General features: G+C 47.1%; 1 protein-coding gene across 3 annotated transcripts in view; it reads left to right on the forward strand.

Moving 5' to 3' along the window:
* LOC146786037 (uncharacterized) overlaps positions 1 to 18,324 on the forward strand; it is a 49,067-nt gene that overhangs the window by 20,608 nt on the left and 10,135 nt on the right. Inside the window, exon 3 of one of the 3 annotated variants that reach the window (XM_085635462.1) lies at positions 11,216 to 11,268. The exons of the other annotated variants lie outside the window; for them this stretch is intronic. Coding sequence (XP_085491588.1) covers positions 11,216 to 11,268 — 53 coding nt within the window. The remainder of the gene's footprint in view (positions 1 to 11,215; positions 11,269 to 18,324) is intronic. 3 annotated transcript variants of the gene reach the window in all.

Below are 18,324 nucleotides of genomic sequence, written 5' to 3' on the forward strand. Positions count from 1 at the left end.
CACACGATTGGGAGTGGTAAAACCTTGCTCCCATTCAAAAGGTGTTTCACTCCAAACTGAATGTGTTCTAGTATACTTCAAAACAGATGCAATTCACCTGTCACTCCTAAGATTTTTCCAAGCCACAGAGATGAAGGTCCAAAAGTAGTCACCAGAATCATTACCATCATTGAAGGAGAGGAGGGTCAGCACCGGCATGTAGGGTGCCCTCCCTCACGGCCAAGTTTCTACCAAAGATACCCCATTGGGCTGACCATAGGAAGACACTGCAGTGCCTGATCACCAAGAAGAGGCAAGTGAGCCACATGTCCACATCAGTGAAACTGACAATTATTCCTTTGCAGAAGACGAGAAGAGAAAAACCTGCCATGTCCACTAAATGATGCCAGAAAATATCACAAAGACTCATACCATTGACTGTGAGTTACACACCTTGGCATCCATGCCAACAACGGCAATGGTTGCCTCGTACAGGAGGCTGAAGATGTTCACCCAATCCTAGCATCTCACAGATCCACATGATATGATGTCCTTTTCATTACCATCACACAATCCCCCTCAATGTGTAAGAGAAGAATCAACTCATCATGGAAGCACCACCACATATCCATGGACATGCGTCAGCCACGAAGAATTTAAAAGTTGAATTTATAGCTGTTCCCATTAAAGTTTGCAACTGTTACATCTCGCCTATGACATTACTGTGCTGAATATCTCACAGCAAACGTGTCCTGCTGCCACCATCAGCTAAACAAAGATCCAGATATCCATGTTGCAAGTGTAGATGAACAGGCCAACACCACCCTGCCAGTTCCTATCAGAAATTCATCAACTATACTACCTATGGAGCGATTCATGATTGGACTGGAATCCTCTCACTACAGTGCTGAAAGTACAGGATCATCCTATCCACTCAAAACCACTGCATGTTCAATCTGCTAATCCAATCGGTGTCCTGATCGAGTTTTCAGCACACCTTGAACATAACCAACCTGTTATTCCTTCAGTGACTTGGCAGTTGCTCATCTGCCGTTTTGTAGTAGCCCACATACAGCACACACATGTTTCCCCAACACTGCCCACATGTAGTCCTGCAGTGACAAGTTCAAGATACCTCCTTAAGTGAAAGATAGATTTGGCTCTGTTCGACAGAGGGGTACCAGATTCAGAGGTGGCCCTGAGCACTTGTAGTTCAATCAATCAAACAATCACGTGTTTGGTAAGCACAACTACTCACTCATAAGGGTCTCAAGGCGCTGGGGGGGGTGGGGTGGGGGGGGTGCAGGTTCCAGTCCATCAAGGTCTGTCAAAGAGCCACGTTTTGAGGTTTCACATGAAGATGGGAGTGATGTTGTCCATCTGGGGTGGAGCAGTAGGGTGTTCCAGGCTCTGGCCACGAGGAAAGAGAAGGAGCGCCCTCCAAATCTTGTCTTTCTGGTGCGGGGGACCATGGCGTAGGAGAGCTGGACTGATCGTAGGGTCCTTTGGGGTGGGTGGAATTTGAGTTGGCTGTTCAGGTATGCTGGTCCGGTGTTGTGGAGGGCTTGTGTGCGTGGGTGAGAATCTTAAAGGTGATTCTAGCCTTGATGGGGAGCCAGTGGAGTGTGTGCAGGTTCTGGGAGATGTGGCAGTGTCTTGGCAGGTTGAGGACCAGTCTTGCCGCGGCATTCTGGATGTTTTGTAGCTTGCGGGTGAGTTCGGCTTAGAGTGCATTGCCGTAGTCGAGTCTGCTGGTGACGAGGGCGTGAGTGACAGTCTTTTTTTGTGCTCGAGGGGGATCCATGCGAAGATCTTACGTAGGAGACAGAGGGTGTGGAAGCAGGAGTATGCAACGCAGTTGATCTGGCTGTCTATTTTGTGCTCGGAGTCCAAGATGATTCCAAAGTTGCGTGTGTGGTCCATTGGGGTGGGTGGGCTTCCGTGGCCGGGGGTCCCCAGGTGTCATTCCAGGCGTCGGGGTTTGGGCCCATGATGAGTACTTCTGTTTTGTCGGTGTTGAGTTGTAGACAGCTGCTTTTCATCCATTTGGCAACATCTGCCATGCCTTCTTAAAAGTTGTGTTTGGCTGCGTTGGGTTTGTTGGATATGGAGAGGATGAATTGAGTGTCGTCTGCGTATGAAACACTGTTGAGTCTGTTGGTTGTTACGATGGGGGCGAGCGGAGCCATGTAGAGCGTGGGGCTGAGGGAGGACCCATGGGACTCCGCCGGTGGTTGGTGTAGGGTCCGAGAGGAAAGGAGGGAGTCTGACCTGCTGTGCTCTGCCGGGGAGGAAATAGTGGATCCAGTCGAGGGCCTTGTACCTGATCCCTGCATTGTGGGGTCTGCATGTTAGGGTGCGGTGGGAGACTGTGCTGAAGATGCTGAGAGGTTGAGGAGAATGAGGGCTACTGTTTCTCCTCTGTCCAGTAGGGTGCGGATGTCGTCTGTTGCCGTGAGGAGGGTGGTTTCTGTGCTGTGTTTTTTTCCAAAGCCGGATTGGGAGGAGTTGAGGATGTTGTGCCCTGCGATGAAGGTGGTGAGTTGGCTATTGATGGCTTTCTCAATGACTTTCGCTGGGAACGAGAGCAGGGAGATGGGTCTGTAGCATTTGAGGTCGGTGTGGTCAGCCGATGGCTTCTTCAGGAGGGGGTTGATCTCGCTGTGTTTCCAGTCGTCCGGGAAGGAGGCGTTCTCCAGGGAGTGGTTGATGGTGTGGCGGAGCATGGGTGCGATGGTGCCGGCGACTCTGTTGAAGATGTGGTGAGGCAGAGGACAGTGGGGGCCCCGGAGTGGATTGACTTCATCGTCTTCAGTGTGTCTTCCGTGGTGAGGGCTGTCCAGTTGTAAATCGTTGGCTTCAGGGTGTCAGGGGTTGAACAAGCAGGCATACAAGGCCCTGCGTATAACTGGATCAAATCATTCCTTGAAGACAGAACGCAGGCAGTTCGTCTCGGCACCTTCACCGCACCCAGGATGGTCTCCTGCGGGGTCCCTCAGGGATAGTCCCTCTCCTCTCTTTTCTTTAATCTTTACCTCAGACCCCTCATCAGCTCTCTAAAACACATGAAGGTTACGACCTTCAACTAAGCAGACGATCTTCAACTCGTCTACACGTTAAACGGACCAAACTCAGCCTCCGAAATCCAAGCTATCATGCTCCACATCCAGCGCTGGATGAACTCTAACCATCTTAAACTTAATCCCGGCAAAACTGAATTAATCTTGCCGGGAACTAGCGCAATCATGTGGGGCCCCCATTTCTGGCCTGCTGATCTTGGACCACCCCCCACTCCTTCCCCTACAGTGAAAAGCCTTGGAGTGATACTGAACTCCGATCTCTCGCTTAGAGGTCAGGTGGGTTTGGTGGTTTCCTCATGCGTCTTCCAGCTGAGGAAAATCAGGAAAATTGCTCACCTACTTACCCCTTCGGCCCTTATTCAGGCAGTCATAGCTTTAGTGTTATCGCGCCTTGACTTTTCCAACTCCATTTACTTTGGCCTGCCCATGTTTCTGCTCAAACATCTTCAAATGGTACAGAACCAGGCAGCCAGACTAATATTCAAGCAACCCAAATGGCACTCTGACAGCTCTCTGCTGGCTAAACTACACTGGCTCCCAGTCGCACAACGTGCAGCTTTTAAAACCGAGTGCCTACTCTTTAAAGCTCTGCACTGTAGGAGCCCCAAATTTCTCAGTAGCCGTATTGTGAAATACACCCCACGTCGTAACCTACGGTCTGGCAACCTCATGCTGCTTGCCACTCCGACTATCAAACTCAAACGCCAGGGGGGGTGTAAATTCTTGTACCTTGCACCCGGCTTTTGGAACTCGCTGCCCCTGGACATCAGAACGCAGGACAACATTATGGGTTTCAGAAAAGCCCTTAAAATACAGCTGTTTGCGCTTTCATACAACTAGCCTACCCGACGCATCACTCTGTTACAATTAGCGCCATGAAACCTTCTGGTGTACGTGCGCTTTATAAATTTCTTTTAACATAACATAACATAACAGGGGCGGCTGGTGAGAGTTCAGTGTGTTGGTTGTCTTCGTCGAATTTGTTGTAAATGTTCTTGATTTTGTGTTGGAAGAAAGTGCTGAGTTTGTTGCAGAGGTCTTGTGAGGGAGGAATGTCATTAGACTCGCTCGTGGGTTGGGCGAACTCCTTGATGATGCTGAAGTGTTCTTTGCTGTTGTGTGCGTGTGTGGACTTGGACTTCAGAGAGTCAAGCAGCACACCAATTGAAAGCATGCTTCACAATGGGATCATCCTGACTCCTCTAACTCACCTGAAGTTCCGTTTGAACTTCTGGACAATAACCATGAACTCTAGAAAGACGTCAGCAGAGTGTACCAACTCTGAACTCTCCAAGCATCATTCTATCATGAATAACATCAAAGATGCGGGACCCCTCTACATCAGTGTTCATGCACTGACACAGTACCATTTTAAACTATCCACTTGAGCAATGACGTTCTTTCACAACCAACCTTTTTTTAATTGGCATCCTCTACTGTCCTGGTGTTTGACCCTGAGACTAATGAACTTACAGTGGTGTCCTGTATGTTTTGTCTTTCCCTGTTAGACTTATACATCTCAATGGTTTTCAGGATAAATGTAGTGTCCAGAAGGGCATGTCACAGCACAGCGCCCTATGCAAGAGGACTGTTACTCACTCATGCACACCGCCACACCAGTGGCATAGCTAGAGCTTTGGATGCCCTGGGTGTTCCATTCATTGCTGCCCAGTGCCGTAAGAGTGGAGGGCTAGGGAAAGACGCAGGCGAGCCGAGGGGTGCGGGGAGGTGTGGCTGGCAGCCAAGAATGGGCAGGCAGGGGAACAAATGAAAAACCAAAACTTACCTTCCACTCGTGGCTCACGAACGCCCCAATATAGTGAAGCCGGGGAAGACCCCCCCCCCCAGATATGCCACTGCCCCACACCCTATCCCTACACGGAAGTTACTGGTCAGTTGCCTTTGGTAATAAAAGGGAGTTTGCACACATGCCCTCACTCCAGTCCCCAACTATGTAAGTGTTTGTCTTTGCTTACCTCCAACGACACTTCAGGACGCGGAGAATATCTCAAGCCAGTGTTGACTTCATGGCTAGAAAATGGGAGAAAGGACCCCCATTGGAAAGATGGGCGCTGGTTGAGAGCAGCTGCATTGTAATAATTGATTTTTCAGAAACTGCAAACAGAAGTACTCCAAAAAGACCTAAAAATGGAAGAGCTATAAATTGCAACTACTGCCACTGGCTGACTCTTGACTCTTTGGTGCCCCCGATGTTGCCCTTTCTACCCCTATTTCACCCCTATTTCAGGTTACATGAAGACAGTAGCAAGAACAGATACAAAATTGGGCTCTAAGAACATTGAGGCATATTTACAAGCCCCCTGTGACACCGATGCATCGCCGGGGCAGTGTGGTGCTACATATTTACAAGTACACGTAAAGCCACCTTGAAAGGGGTGGTCCGTGGTTGTTGCTGTGGCTGTTCCCACGCGACACCCATGGATTCTGCTGTATCCCCATATTTACAACGTTTCGTAAACCTGGGAATGCATCAGATTCATAGGGGGGCATAAGGAGGCGCACCAAGGAGAAATACTTTTATTTCTCATTCTTTGCTATTTCTATGCCAGCTGCATTCTGCAGCACACATAGAAATAGGAAAACACCTCTTGTGATTGTTTTTCTGCAGGAAGGTGTCCCTTCCTGCACAAAAACAATCATCCCCGCAAAACAGGCACCCTTGCACCATGGCACAGGCTGCCTGGGTTTGAGAATGGCATCCAATTGTATGCCAGCGCAGGAGAGAGCTCAGGGATACCTCATATTGTTTTAAATATGACGCATCCCTTTGCTTCGGAAGCAATGCAGCGTTGCCAAATGACTTACAGCACCGCACTGTGTTACTTCCTTGTAAATATGGCTCCCTGTTTATTTTTTTTAATTTGCAACTCACTGCACATTCCCTATATACTAGGCTGCAAAGAAGATACTATTGAGGACATAAGTGCAGTACTATGAGTCATCCCTGTCAAGTCATCAGTGGTCTGGGGAGACTGCATGTTAATTAATTGAAATAAATCAAGTTATAAAAGGTAGGGTGGAATTAATTGAAAAAGAAAAATGGGTTAAAGGGTAAAGGGGTAAGTTAAATGAAGTGAAGCGGTACAGTTGGTAGTGACCCATGCCTTGAATTATAATTTTTCAAAATTGATTTAACTAAAGGAAGTTCCTAGATTAAACTCGGCATTCCGCAAAACAATGTCCAGAGGTTTATGAAAATATATATTTAAATAGATGGTGACCAAAACACATTAAAAAACTCATGCGCAATTTTCCTTCCTAAAGCCTGAATGCCAAAACAATCTACAATCTTGAGATATAAAAGACTAGCCTAACTACAGCCTGCAATCACAGCTCCCAACAATCTATTGAAATCAACCACTGGACTGATAATGTAGCTCTAACATGCCTCTATTTTACTGTCTACTTCAAACTTCACTACAATTAAAATTCCAAACTTGACCAATGACAGAAACCTGCAAATGAAATATATCAACTGCATGATATTAAAACCTAAGGCCAAATTTGTTAAACAGGACTCATCTACTTCCATACCCTTGTATTGCATTGCATTGCAGCATTTGTGTAGTGCTTATTACCCCTATGTGGGGCGCATCTGTATAGAGTTTACTACCCCAATGTGGAAGTAGCATGCTGCACCATGTATAGTGTGTGGTTGGAAGAATGTTGTCTTTGTTTTGATCCTATCAGTGGCGGCTCCTCCGCTAAGGCGGAGGAGCGTCGTCCCACTGCTAATTCAGCAGTGCACAAAAGAAAAAGAAAATGATAATAACATAATGTTATTATTATTTTATTTTTCTTTGTAGAGCTCGAGCCAGGTAGCGGCAGGGCTGGATTCCGTGACGCCAAACAGAGTAAGGAGTGGTTTGCACTCCTCTAACTGCACTTTAGTGCTCTTTAGGGCTGGCCAAACTGTCATGCGCACTTGGTCTGTGGAGAACATACACAGCCTCCCCAGGCACAGACTAAGTGTGACTCTCAGACCAATCACAACGCTGCTCCTGCAGAGCCTGGGTACTTCTGGTAGATCATGAGGAAGAGGACAGAGGAGAGATGTGCAGCAGCATGTGGGCGAAGGAAAAGTTAAGCTACTTTTTTCATAATCTTTTTTTTGTAATCCCCTCCGCCTCACCACCTCGTTCCGAGGCGGCTGCCACAGGTCCTATGTGGGAAGTGTTTCCATGTCATGCATGATGACCGCCGAGGTGCAATTATCATGTTTTGGGAAGCAACAGGTAATGTTAATGTTATGTTAATGTTAATAAAAATTTGTATAACGCACGTACGCTGGGTGGCTTCATGGCGCTAAGGCTCGGAAAGCTGTCAGAGAAAACATAGAAGCTAGCCCTGTGCAAATAGCCACGTTTTCAGGGATTTCCTGAAATGCAGGAGGTCTGTGCAAGATCGTATTTCCAGCGGGAAGGAGTTCCACAGTTTGGGGGCAAGGGTGGCAAATCTGCAGCCTCCTTCACGTACCCGTTTGAATGCCGGGACAGAGAGAAGTGAGAGATGGGCAGACCTGAGATTGCGTAAGGGGGTATGCCTAAGTATCAAACTGTTAATAAACTCAGGACTGATGCCATGCAGGGATTTAAAAATGAGGCACCCTGTTTTAAAGGCACAGCGCTGAGAGATGGGAAGCCAATGCAATTTCTTCAACAGAGGGGTTGCTGATTGCCATTTAGGTTGTCGGTAGACCAGTCCGGCTGCATGGTTATGGACCATCTGCAATCGTCTCAGTAGGTAAAGTGGCATGCCTAAGTACACAGACTTGGCATAGTCCAGGTGAGATAGAACTGTGGCTATCATGACCTGAGTCAGAGCATCATGAGTGAGGAGGCGATGTATTTTCCTAGTTTTACGCATTTGGAAAAAACATTTGGATACAACCGCACCAACCTGAGTTTTCAGAGAGAGATCACTGTCAAGAGAGACTCCTAAGGTTTTAGCCGATGTAGAGGGAAGGGTAGGGGGACCAAGCTCAGGTGGCCAATAGTGAGGGCCCCAGTATTTATGGCTGTCCCCGGTAAGAACTATCTCTGTTTTACCAGGGTTTAATTTGAGATGGTTAAGGTCCATCCAGTTCTGGATGTATAGCATGGTAGCCTGGAAGTCAGTTACAGAGCTATGCGAGTTGTCGACTCTGAGGATAAGCTGCAGGTCGTCTGCATAGTTGAAGACCAACACATTTCTGTCTTTGAGAGACTGGATCAGGGGCGCCATATAGAGGTTAAACAGGTGAGGGGAGAGGGACGAGCCCTGAGGGACCCCACAGGTGGTGTTGCGTGAAGGCGCCAGAAACTGTCCCTGACGAACAGCCTGTGAGCGGTCCTCCAAAAAAGAGGTGAGCCAATGAGCTGCTGTCCCTTGAACACCAGCCTGTCTGACACGGTCAGCTAAGGTAGAATGGTCGACCGTGTCAAAGGCTGCGGAGAGATCCAACAGGACCAGTGCCTGGGGGAGCTTCTATCAGCGCTGTCTCGGAGGGTGTCCAAGACCGCTAGGATCACGGATTCAGTAGCGTGAGCTGGCCGAAAGCCAGCCTGATGAGGATCCAGATATTTCGAGGCCTCTAAAAAATTAGAGAGGCATTTAGCTACATGGCCCTCTAGCACCTTAGCCAAGAAAGGGAGCAGGGAGATCGGGCGATAGTTGGATAGGAGCGCGGGGTCAGCTCCAGATTTCTTCAAGAGGAGTACCACTACTGCTTTCTTAAAGGCCAGAGAGACTATACCCGACGATATAGATTCATTCAGTAAGGCAAGTGCAGGGCCAGAATGGATTGTGAGGCAGTCCTTCAGTATATGAGGGGGGCAACAATCAGACGGAGCGCCTGATTTGATTTTAACTAGCAGGTCTTGAAAAATCTCATTGCTAATAGTGGGAAAGCAGCTAAGGGTGCTAATGTTTTTATGTACCTCAGAGCGGTCAGGTGGGTAAGGTTGGTTAGGAATACTGGCCTTTATAGTGGTAATTTTATCTTTGAAATATTCATTTAATGAGTTACATAGAGCTTGGGAGGGCATAGCCTTCAAAAGAATTCGCTCAGGGTTAGATAGTTCGTCAATAATGGCGAAGACTTATTTAGAATTTTTATTAGAATTAAGAATATGTGTGGAGAAGTGGGCGGCTTTGGCGACGAGGATGCTTTTCTTGTAGTCTTTCCGGGCAGAGATATATACTAATTTTTTTCCAGGGGAGTATTTCAGACGCCACTGCCTCTCCAGTTGGCGTAATGCTAATTTCTGGGTCTTGAGGTCATTGGAGAACCATCTTTGTGCGTCCGCACGACGTGCAAGTTTGACTTTTTTTAAGGGCGCATGCTTATTGCTGGCATCCTGTAGCCATTTGGAGACGTTCATCTCCATGGAATTAACATCATTACCAATAGATGGAACTGACTTAGATAGTGTGTCAAAAAAATCTTCTTTATTGATGGAGTTCCATCTCCAAGCGAGACCTCCTTCGGCCACATTGATTTTTCCAATGGGTATTTGTGCCAAAGTGAATTTTAGCATGTTGTGGTCAGACCAGATACAAGGCATGATTGTAGGAGTAGAAATAGACAGACCACTCGCCCAAATCTGGTTAAGGATCAAGTCCCTTCAGGTGGGTAGGGGATAAAACCTGCTGAGAGAAGTTTAGATTTCTCAGGAGATCAGACATCTCAGCAGATTGTGGCCCCTCCTGGGGGTCATTATACCAATAATTAAAGTCACCCACAAGGAGGACCCTGGCATGCTCAATCACAAGTTTGGCTATCTGTTCACTGAGTGATAACGGAAAGCTAGACATCTGATTAGGTGGCCTGTATAATAAAACACAGACAAAAGAGTCATTGGCTGATTCCAATTTTATTACTATGTTTTCGGTCTCTTTTAGAGAGAGACACGTCAGGGAGCAGAACCTAAGATTAGTGTGGATGATGGCTGCAACCCCCCCTCCTGATTTGCCAGCTGGCCGATTGGCATAGATAATATATTAGTCAGGGGGAAGTGCTGCCAACACATCTGGGGCAGTGTCGTCGGTTAGCCAGGTTTCGGTCAATAGCAGAATACTAGGTTTGTCGGTAAGCAAAAGAAGGAAGATGTCCAGTTGATGTTTAACCAGGGAGCGCGTATTAAGATAGTATATTGATATGGGCGCCTCCCTGGGTTTGGCCTGACTTCGGGAACTGTGGTTAGAAACAGTAGGGGTCTGTAATTCAGGACCAATTAATAATGTAGAGGTCATGGGCAACTATAGGAGACAGGATTTTTTGTGTGGGGCACCAATGGATAGAGTGCATACTGTTCACAGTAGCCGGTGAGTACGTGATCAATTGGGCATGACAACTGGCCCCTGGGCCCAGAGGGGAGCGGACGGGCGCAGATGGGCTTGCCTTTGGCGCGCCTCTGCCGCGCCCGCTGCGTGCTGCATTTTGCTTCCGTTACCCGCCCTCAGCTCCACCCTCTCGCAGCGTGATTGGCTGCTACCGGGGAGTCACTCTGAGCACTAGGGGAGCCGAAACCAGCAGAACTAACGCGTGAGAGCGAGTGAACAAGTAAGTATCAGTGCAGATTCAAGTGCCAAATACAATTTTTTTTAAGTTTCTGAGTTTTAAAAAGCAATTTTCAAAGCAGTCACAATACGTTTCTAGCAGACCAAAGGTTGCGTTTCAGTTCTAGCAGCAAGAAAAGCCTAAGAAAGCCTAGGAAAGGTAGCAGTGTGATGGAACATGAAGTGTAATAGGAAGACACACAGTTTTATGATTTGCTGGTAGCTTTAAACAGCTCTGCAGATCCCTTTATGGTATTTCATAAGATATAGTATGTGAAACCAAAATGTATCTGGAAAGAAATGAACAGTCAGTACAAAGTCATGGAGACAGCAAAGAGCAAAGGTTATTTGCCCAGTCTTATATGGGTGTGGCCATCCATAGAAATAAGCGTAACAAGCTAAATCATCTACTTTCTTACATTTGGAAGGCCATCCTTCTCAGGGACTTAAAAGCATCAGTTTCAAAGTTGAGCATTTTAGCAGGAAATCTGTGGCCAGTAACTAATTAATTTCTTTGATTCATGACACGTGGCCTCCTATTGGTGCATAAATTAGATAATGCAGCTTTTACGTGCCTGTTCCTTGTATTCTTTCAGTTCATGAAAGGGAGTGGAAATACCCCACATCTTGCACCTATTCAACAGAACGGGTAAGACAAACATGCTGATAATTGATGAACGATATCAATAGGAGGCTTTTTAAGTGTTATATGTAATTACTTGAAAATGTTTCATATAAAATTTAAAATATAAAACTTCTAGAAACCAAGAGAGTGAAATGATTTATATAAAAAGTGACGGGTGGAATGCTAGAATTAGTCTCAGCCACTGCCAATTACTCTCAGCCGCATCCCAGACCTTTGTTGTTATGCACACCATGCCACCTCAGTTTGGACTCAGCAAATCAGTCTTGGCCGTGCTCCAATGGGACTAGTCCAGCCCAAACTGTCAGGCCAACCCCTCTCTAAACAGAAACACAAGCATCCCAGGACCTCAATGATTTGCCCAGTTAAAACCTTCTAATTTTAGGACCAGTCTTATGTATTCAGGTACAAACATTTGATTCTATCAATAAACAGAAAACGTGCAGTGATTTTCAATACACAGGGAAAAATGCAATTTTGCCTCCGGAGTACATCCCCTTTGCTGTTATTTCTTGGCACTGCTTGGTGGCTACTTGGCTGCCATCCTAACTTTCCTTAGATAAAATGTCTGCCCTGGCAGTAACATTAAATGCTTAGGTACAGTCACCTACAAGCAGGCTCAGCTTCATTTTTGTAGATTAGGCCTAATAGGCCTGTGTCCATTTCTATCATAAGTTGAGTTGCAGGCTCCATATGTAGAAAAAGGCCCCATAATGGATCAATGGTTGATTTATTTTCAGGACAGAAAATTAAAATAGGGACCCCACTGTGTTCAAGGAACCTCTGGACACATAAGACAAGGCTAGCGAGGATCAAAGTGCAGTCTGTGCTTTCTTGCACATTCCTGATGACTGATGCCAAAGTTTCTGCTGAGATCTGGAACAAGAGGACTGATGAGATGGCATAATGCTGGGAACAAGACGTCATTTGAGATGATGCACATGATTGAACCACCAGCTAATTATTCATGCTAAACAGCTTTTATTAGCAAGCTGAACATTAGACATAGTATTCCCTACAAGGATAAGTATTTAAAAGCTTCTCCCCTCACAGAGCTAGAGACGTGACAGGACGGTGCATGCAGACCATGCTTAAATTCTCCATTATTTGCTGGGCTTTGGGAGCATGTATATTTAAGGGGGGGGGGGGGGGTTCTCAGGCAGGAGTTTGCTCCTTTTTCTAAAGAAAATGCCAAGGTCTGATGCCTACTTGGCTGCAGCCTCACCTGTCCTACCAGCCTCAATGCTGCTTATTAGCTCAATCTGTCCTGATCTAGATTTATCGAGAGTGGAAAGCCAAGTAAAAGAAACAAAACACAAGGCAACCCAACTTCTTTAATTCACCCAGCATTTGGAACTTCCATCTGCCAACTACCCCTCCCAACTTTTGATCCTAAGAGATCAGCTCTTCTTTGGCCTAGATACCTCTGGGAGTCTCCCAGCTGTAATCTTACCTACTTAGCATTGTGACTATACTGAGATGCGTAAACGTTGATGGCGGCTCGATAATAAGCTCCGGCTCACCCGTCTTATCGACGAGGTTTTAAAAACCGAAACTACAGACATTTTAGACTTCCTGTCTATAGCACCACTTACCTAACCCAAGGAGAGCAGCTGGGTGATTTTTCTGCTGAATCCAACAATTCTGGACATCTTTGAGCTGCAGTTTCCCTCTTTCCGAGACTTCCCTCAGCATGTTTCAGGATTCCTGTAAGGGAGGCAGAGTTCAGCTTCAGGAAAGGGTGCGGTTTCAGCATTGGTCTCCTCCCAAAGCTAGTCTTAGCTGCTGCACCGGTTTGAAATACTTTTCTTTTATTTTACTCTAATTCTGACTATTCTGCTTGGGTTTATTAATTTATTTCACAAAAATGGAAAATAAATCTGCAGCAAATAGATGCAAACAGACTGTTTCTCCTCCTCCTTTAAAGTCAAAAATGGTTGATTCATCAGAACCCCCCCTTGTTACTATTCTGGAGTAATTAGAAACTGTCAGGTCAAACACAGATAATATTGCCACAGAGATTAAACATTTACGGAAGGACATGGCTAGTCTTTCAATGAAGGTTGCCGATAATGAGATCAAGCTGCATGATGTTATTACTAAAACAGATAATTTATTGCCAATGGTTAAAAATATCCCCTTCATAAATACAAGATTGTTCGAATCGGAGAACAGGAATAGGCAATACAATCTACGCATTTTTTATTTGCCTGAAGATATTGAAGGCAATGACTGCAGGCTCTATTTAGAAAATCTGCTACCTAATTTATTGAATGTGAAATTGATAAAGCACATTGTATTCCGTCACACCGTAAACCAGGTCAAACCAAGCCCAGGCAAGTCATCTTCAAAGTTTTGGGTCACCACCACCTCGTTCTTATTAGGAAGGCATCACGTGAAATTCCTTCCCTATTGTCTATGGTTTGAAGATTTTCATCCACCAAGACTTCGCCAAAGACACAGTGGCGATTAGAAGAGACTTTGCAGCGATGAGACCGCGACTAACAGACACTGGTTTCAAACACGGACTCTTCGATCCATCCATAATGCGTATTTGGAAAGGTGACATCTCCAAATCTTTTCATCATCCGGTGGACCACCTTTTTGGACAACCACTCTCCTCATTCTATAGATACACATGACTCCCCTACCTGAAGTTGTTCTCTTAGTACATTCACTTTCTGATTTACTACTGCTTATATGACTTGCAGATATATGTAATGTTTAATTATTAATACTCCCTTTGTTATTATGATAGCCCTATTTGTACGGGTAGGCTATCCTCATCTGTTACTTCTTCTTTGATGCACGTGTGTGTCTCTTTACTATATATGTACGTCCCTTCCTATCTGTATACATATATGTTTTTTACTTTTCTGTCCTCTATGTCTATTGGCTACTCCTCTGGCTTTTTCTACTATTTCTGTTGTCTATATATCTCCTCCACTCTTTTTCCATCCTCCCTCCTTTTACCTTATAAACTATGAACAGTTGTTCTAAAGTTAAGATTGTTTCACTCAATGTCAAAGGTTTACGTCATCCAGTTAAAAGAATGAAGATTTTTGATTATTTACATAGGCAAAAAGCTCATATTTGTTTGTTACAAGAAACTCACGTTGATGACACTATTTTAAAATACATGCAAAAGAACTGGGTTGGACAGATTATTTCATCTCCTGCACAAGGTAATAAAAATGGTTTGGCTATTCTATTCTTTAAAACTCTTCAACTATAAATCTTAGATAAAAAATCTGATTCGGATGGTAGATTCCTCTTGGCCAAAGTTAAAATTGGAAATATGATTTTACACCTAATTAATATTTTGGACCAACAGCAGGTGACCCTAATTAATGGTCTAATGTTACTTCTGAGATTTTTAAACTTGGGAAAGTTTCCTTAATTTTGGGGGGCAATTTTAATTTTAATTATTGACCCTCTTTTAGAGAGACTATCTTCCATTAAATATGCTCCTCCTAAAGCATTTCATTCTCTCAGAAATTTATTTAAAACACCAAATTGGTTGACATCTGGAGACTACATTTTCCCACTCAAAAAGAATTCAACTTTTTCTCCAATCCACATAACTCTCACTCACAATTAGATTATTTTTTAGTATCTAGAGATTTAGTCAAAGCTGTAACTCGACCTGTTATCGGTAATATTGAAATCTCAGACCATGCAATAATCTCGCTTCATATACAACCAGGTAATCTCTCAATTTCACATTCCCGTTGGCGCATGAATGTTGATTTTGTTCTACAGGATACTCACAAAGGTACCATTTTAAAAGCTATTCTTGAATAATTTTTGCATAACCTCGAAGATGTTACCTCCCCTATTGTCAAATGGGATGCCTTTAAAGCTTATTTAAGAGGAAATGTTATTTCTATATTGGCACACGAAAATAAATAGTTTAACACAAAATTGTAATACCTTGAAAAACAGATTGTAAAATTCGAATGATTGTTTATCTCTTCTCAAAATCTTGTTTTTAGAACTACATTGCAAAAATTTAGATACGAATATAATTCTTTGTTGAGTAAGAGAGCTGGTATACAGATTTGCAAACGAAAAAGCTAAATTTGCTTTTAATGCCAGCAAATCAGGTAAACTCTTAGCCAATTACAGGTTAGGCCGCCCCCCACACCGCGCAGCACCACCTGTGTGTCTGTGTCCACTTGACCACTGCTGTTCGTAGTTCAAGGCCAGTGGGAGGCCGTAAGTGTTCTGCGCTTGTTCTGCCCCCTTCTACCTGTCAGCCTCATTGCTTTTTCTTGTGCCTGATCCTGTATTGTTTTGATCACTTCTGTATCGTTTTTGCCCCGTCTCTGTTGTTGCACCGTTATTCTGTTTTTCCCCTTTCTTTGCCTTCTGTATCCCGCTTCCGTTCCCGCTGCTGCGTCCCCTGCGGCCCCGCACCCGCCACCCTGCACGCCCATTCGCTGCCCCGCTCCCGCCTCCCAGCTGCTCCTCCCTCCTACCTCCCCTTACATGGCGGCCGCTGCGCGGTAAGGAGTGCGACCCCTGACCCTGTTCACAGGTTAGGCTGCCCCCACACCGCGCAGCACCACCTGTGCGTCTGTGTCCACTTGACCGCTGCTGCTCGTAGTTCGAGGCCAGTGGGAGGCCGTAAGTGTTCTGCGCTTGTTCTGCCCCCTTCTGCCTGTCAGCCTCATTGCTTTTTCTTGTGCCTGATCATGTATTGTTTTTATCACTTCTGTATCGTTTTTGCCCCTGTCTCAGTTGTTGCACCGTTATTCAGTTTTTTCCCCTTTCTTTGCCTTCTGTATCCCGCTTCCGTTCCCGTTGCGTCCCCTGTGGCCCCGCCCCCTGCGCACCAATTAGCTATCCTGCTCCCGCCTACCAGCTGCTCCTCCCTCCTACCTCCCCTTTTCTGGTGGCCGCTGCGCGGCTGCGCGTAGCGGGCACGCCAATGGCAAGCCCGTCTGCGCCCGGACCGCGCCCAGCGCCAGGACCCCTGGGCCTGGGGAATGCCACGACCCCGCTACAACTCCAGCACCCTCCACGCACTCAATGCCGGACGTTCACGCACCTGCTGCCTGGCCTCCCCGAAGCGCACCCAAGGACCCTTTTCCTGCCGGAACTGCAGCTTCACCAGCATCCAGCCCGCCAACCCACCGACCAGGAAAGAACCCAACTACCTCAGATGCATTCTTCTCAATACCCACTCTGCCCACAAACACGCCGTTGAACTCTGGGACCTACTCGACTCAACCACCACAGACGTTGCCTTCCTGACGGAGACCTGGCTGAACTCCTCCTCAGCACCCAACATCGCCTTAGCCCTCCCGAAAGGCTACAAGATCACCCACAGGGACCGCACCAACGGAGTAAGAGGAGGAATCGCCATCGTCCACAGGAACACTCTCAGAGTCTCCATCAACACCGACAACACCCTCAGCACCGCGGAACACCTGCACTTCCAGATCCACAACGACCCCAACACTACTATCAGAGGAACCATCATCTACAGACCCCCGGACCCCGACCACAGTTCAGCGACTCCATCGCCGACTTCGTCAGCACACACACCCTCGCCTCCGCAGACTACATCCTCCTCGGGGACCTGAACTTCCATCTCGAGAACAACAACGCCACCAACTCCACCACCTTGATCGACAACCTAGCCAACCTCAGACTCAGTCAACTCGTCACAACACCCACCCGCTCCACCGGCCACACGCTTGACCCCATCTTTTACGCTAGCCCCCACATCTCCTTCAACCACACTACCGAACTCCACTGGCCCGACCATCGCTGCATCCACTTCACCTTCCGGAAACCCATCACGCACCACCGCACCCAACAGATGCCCCGCCGCTACTGGAGCAAAGTCACTGAAGAATAACTAACCACCACCCTCGCCCAGTGCCCACCCGCCGACCCCACCGACCCCAACACCGCTGCCCGCAACCTAAGACAGGGGATTGACGACTGCGCCAACACCCTCGCCCCGTTCAAGAAACCCTCCAACAGCCACACCAGCAAGAAAGCCAGCTGGTTCACTGAAGACCTCCAGGCCTCCAAGCAAACCTGCCCAAAGCTAGAGAAGAACTGGCTCCGTGAACGAACACCGGACACCTACGCAGCCCACAAGAACGCCACCCGCAGACACCATTACCTCATCAGATCCGCCAAAAGGGCCTCCTTTAAAAACCACCTAGACAACAACGCACACAACAGCAAAGAGCTCTTCAACATCGTGAAGGAACTCTCCAACCCCAGCTCCAACACCAACGACATCCCACCTTCACAAGACCAGTGCGACTCGCTGGCCACCTTCTTCCATCGCAAGATCGTAGACATCCACAACAGCTTCAACGCCACGACCGCCCCGACAACCAGTGAGACCTCCACCCCCATGACCACCACCCGCACCAACCGCCTGCTCTCCTGGACTAACATAAACGATGACGACACCATCAAGATCATGAACACCATCCACACCGGATCTCCGTCAGACTAATGCCCACACCAAATCTTCAACAAAGCCAGCACCGCCATCGCACCCCATCTCTGGCAAGCCATCAACATCTCCTTCGAGACAGCTACCTTCGTGGAGAGCTGGAAGCACGCCGAGATCAACACCTTACTCAAGAAACCCAAGGCGGACCCCAAGGACCTCAAGAACTTCCGGCCCATCTCGCTGCTCCCGTTCCCGGTGAAGGTCATCGAGAAGACCGTCAACAAACAACTGACCCGCTACCTCAAGGAGAACAGCACCCTGGACCCGTCTTAGTCCAGGTTCCGCAGCAACCACAGCACCGAAACTGCCCTCATTGCCGCCACCGATGACATTAGGACCCTGCCAGACAACTGAGAAACCGCGGCCCTCATCCTCCTGGGCCTGTCAGCTGCCTTCGACACGGTCTGCCACCGCACACTACGCACACGCCTCTACGACACCTAGATCCAAGGGAAGGCCCTGGACTGGACCACCTCCTTCCTTTCCGGCAGATCACAGAGCATCCGCCTCCCCTCTTCTGCTCTGAAGCCACCGAGATCATCTGCGGCGTACCCCAGGGCTCATTCCTCAGCCCA

The sequence above is a fragment of the Triturus cristatus genome, chromosome 11 (genome assembly GCF_964204655.1).
Source record: "Triturus cristatus chromosome 11, aTriCri1.1, whole genome shotgun sequence".
NCBI classification, from domain to species: Eukaryota; Metazoa; Chordata; class Amphibia; order Caudata; family Salamandridae; genus Triturus; species Triturus cristatus.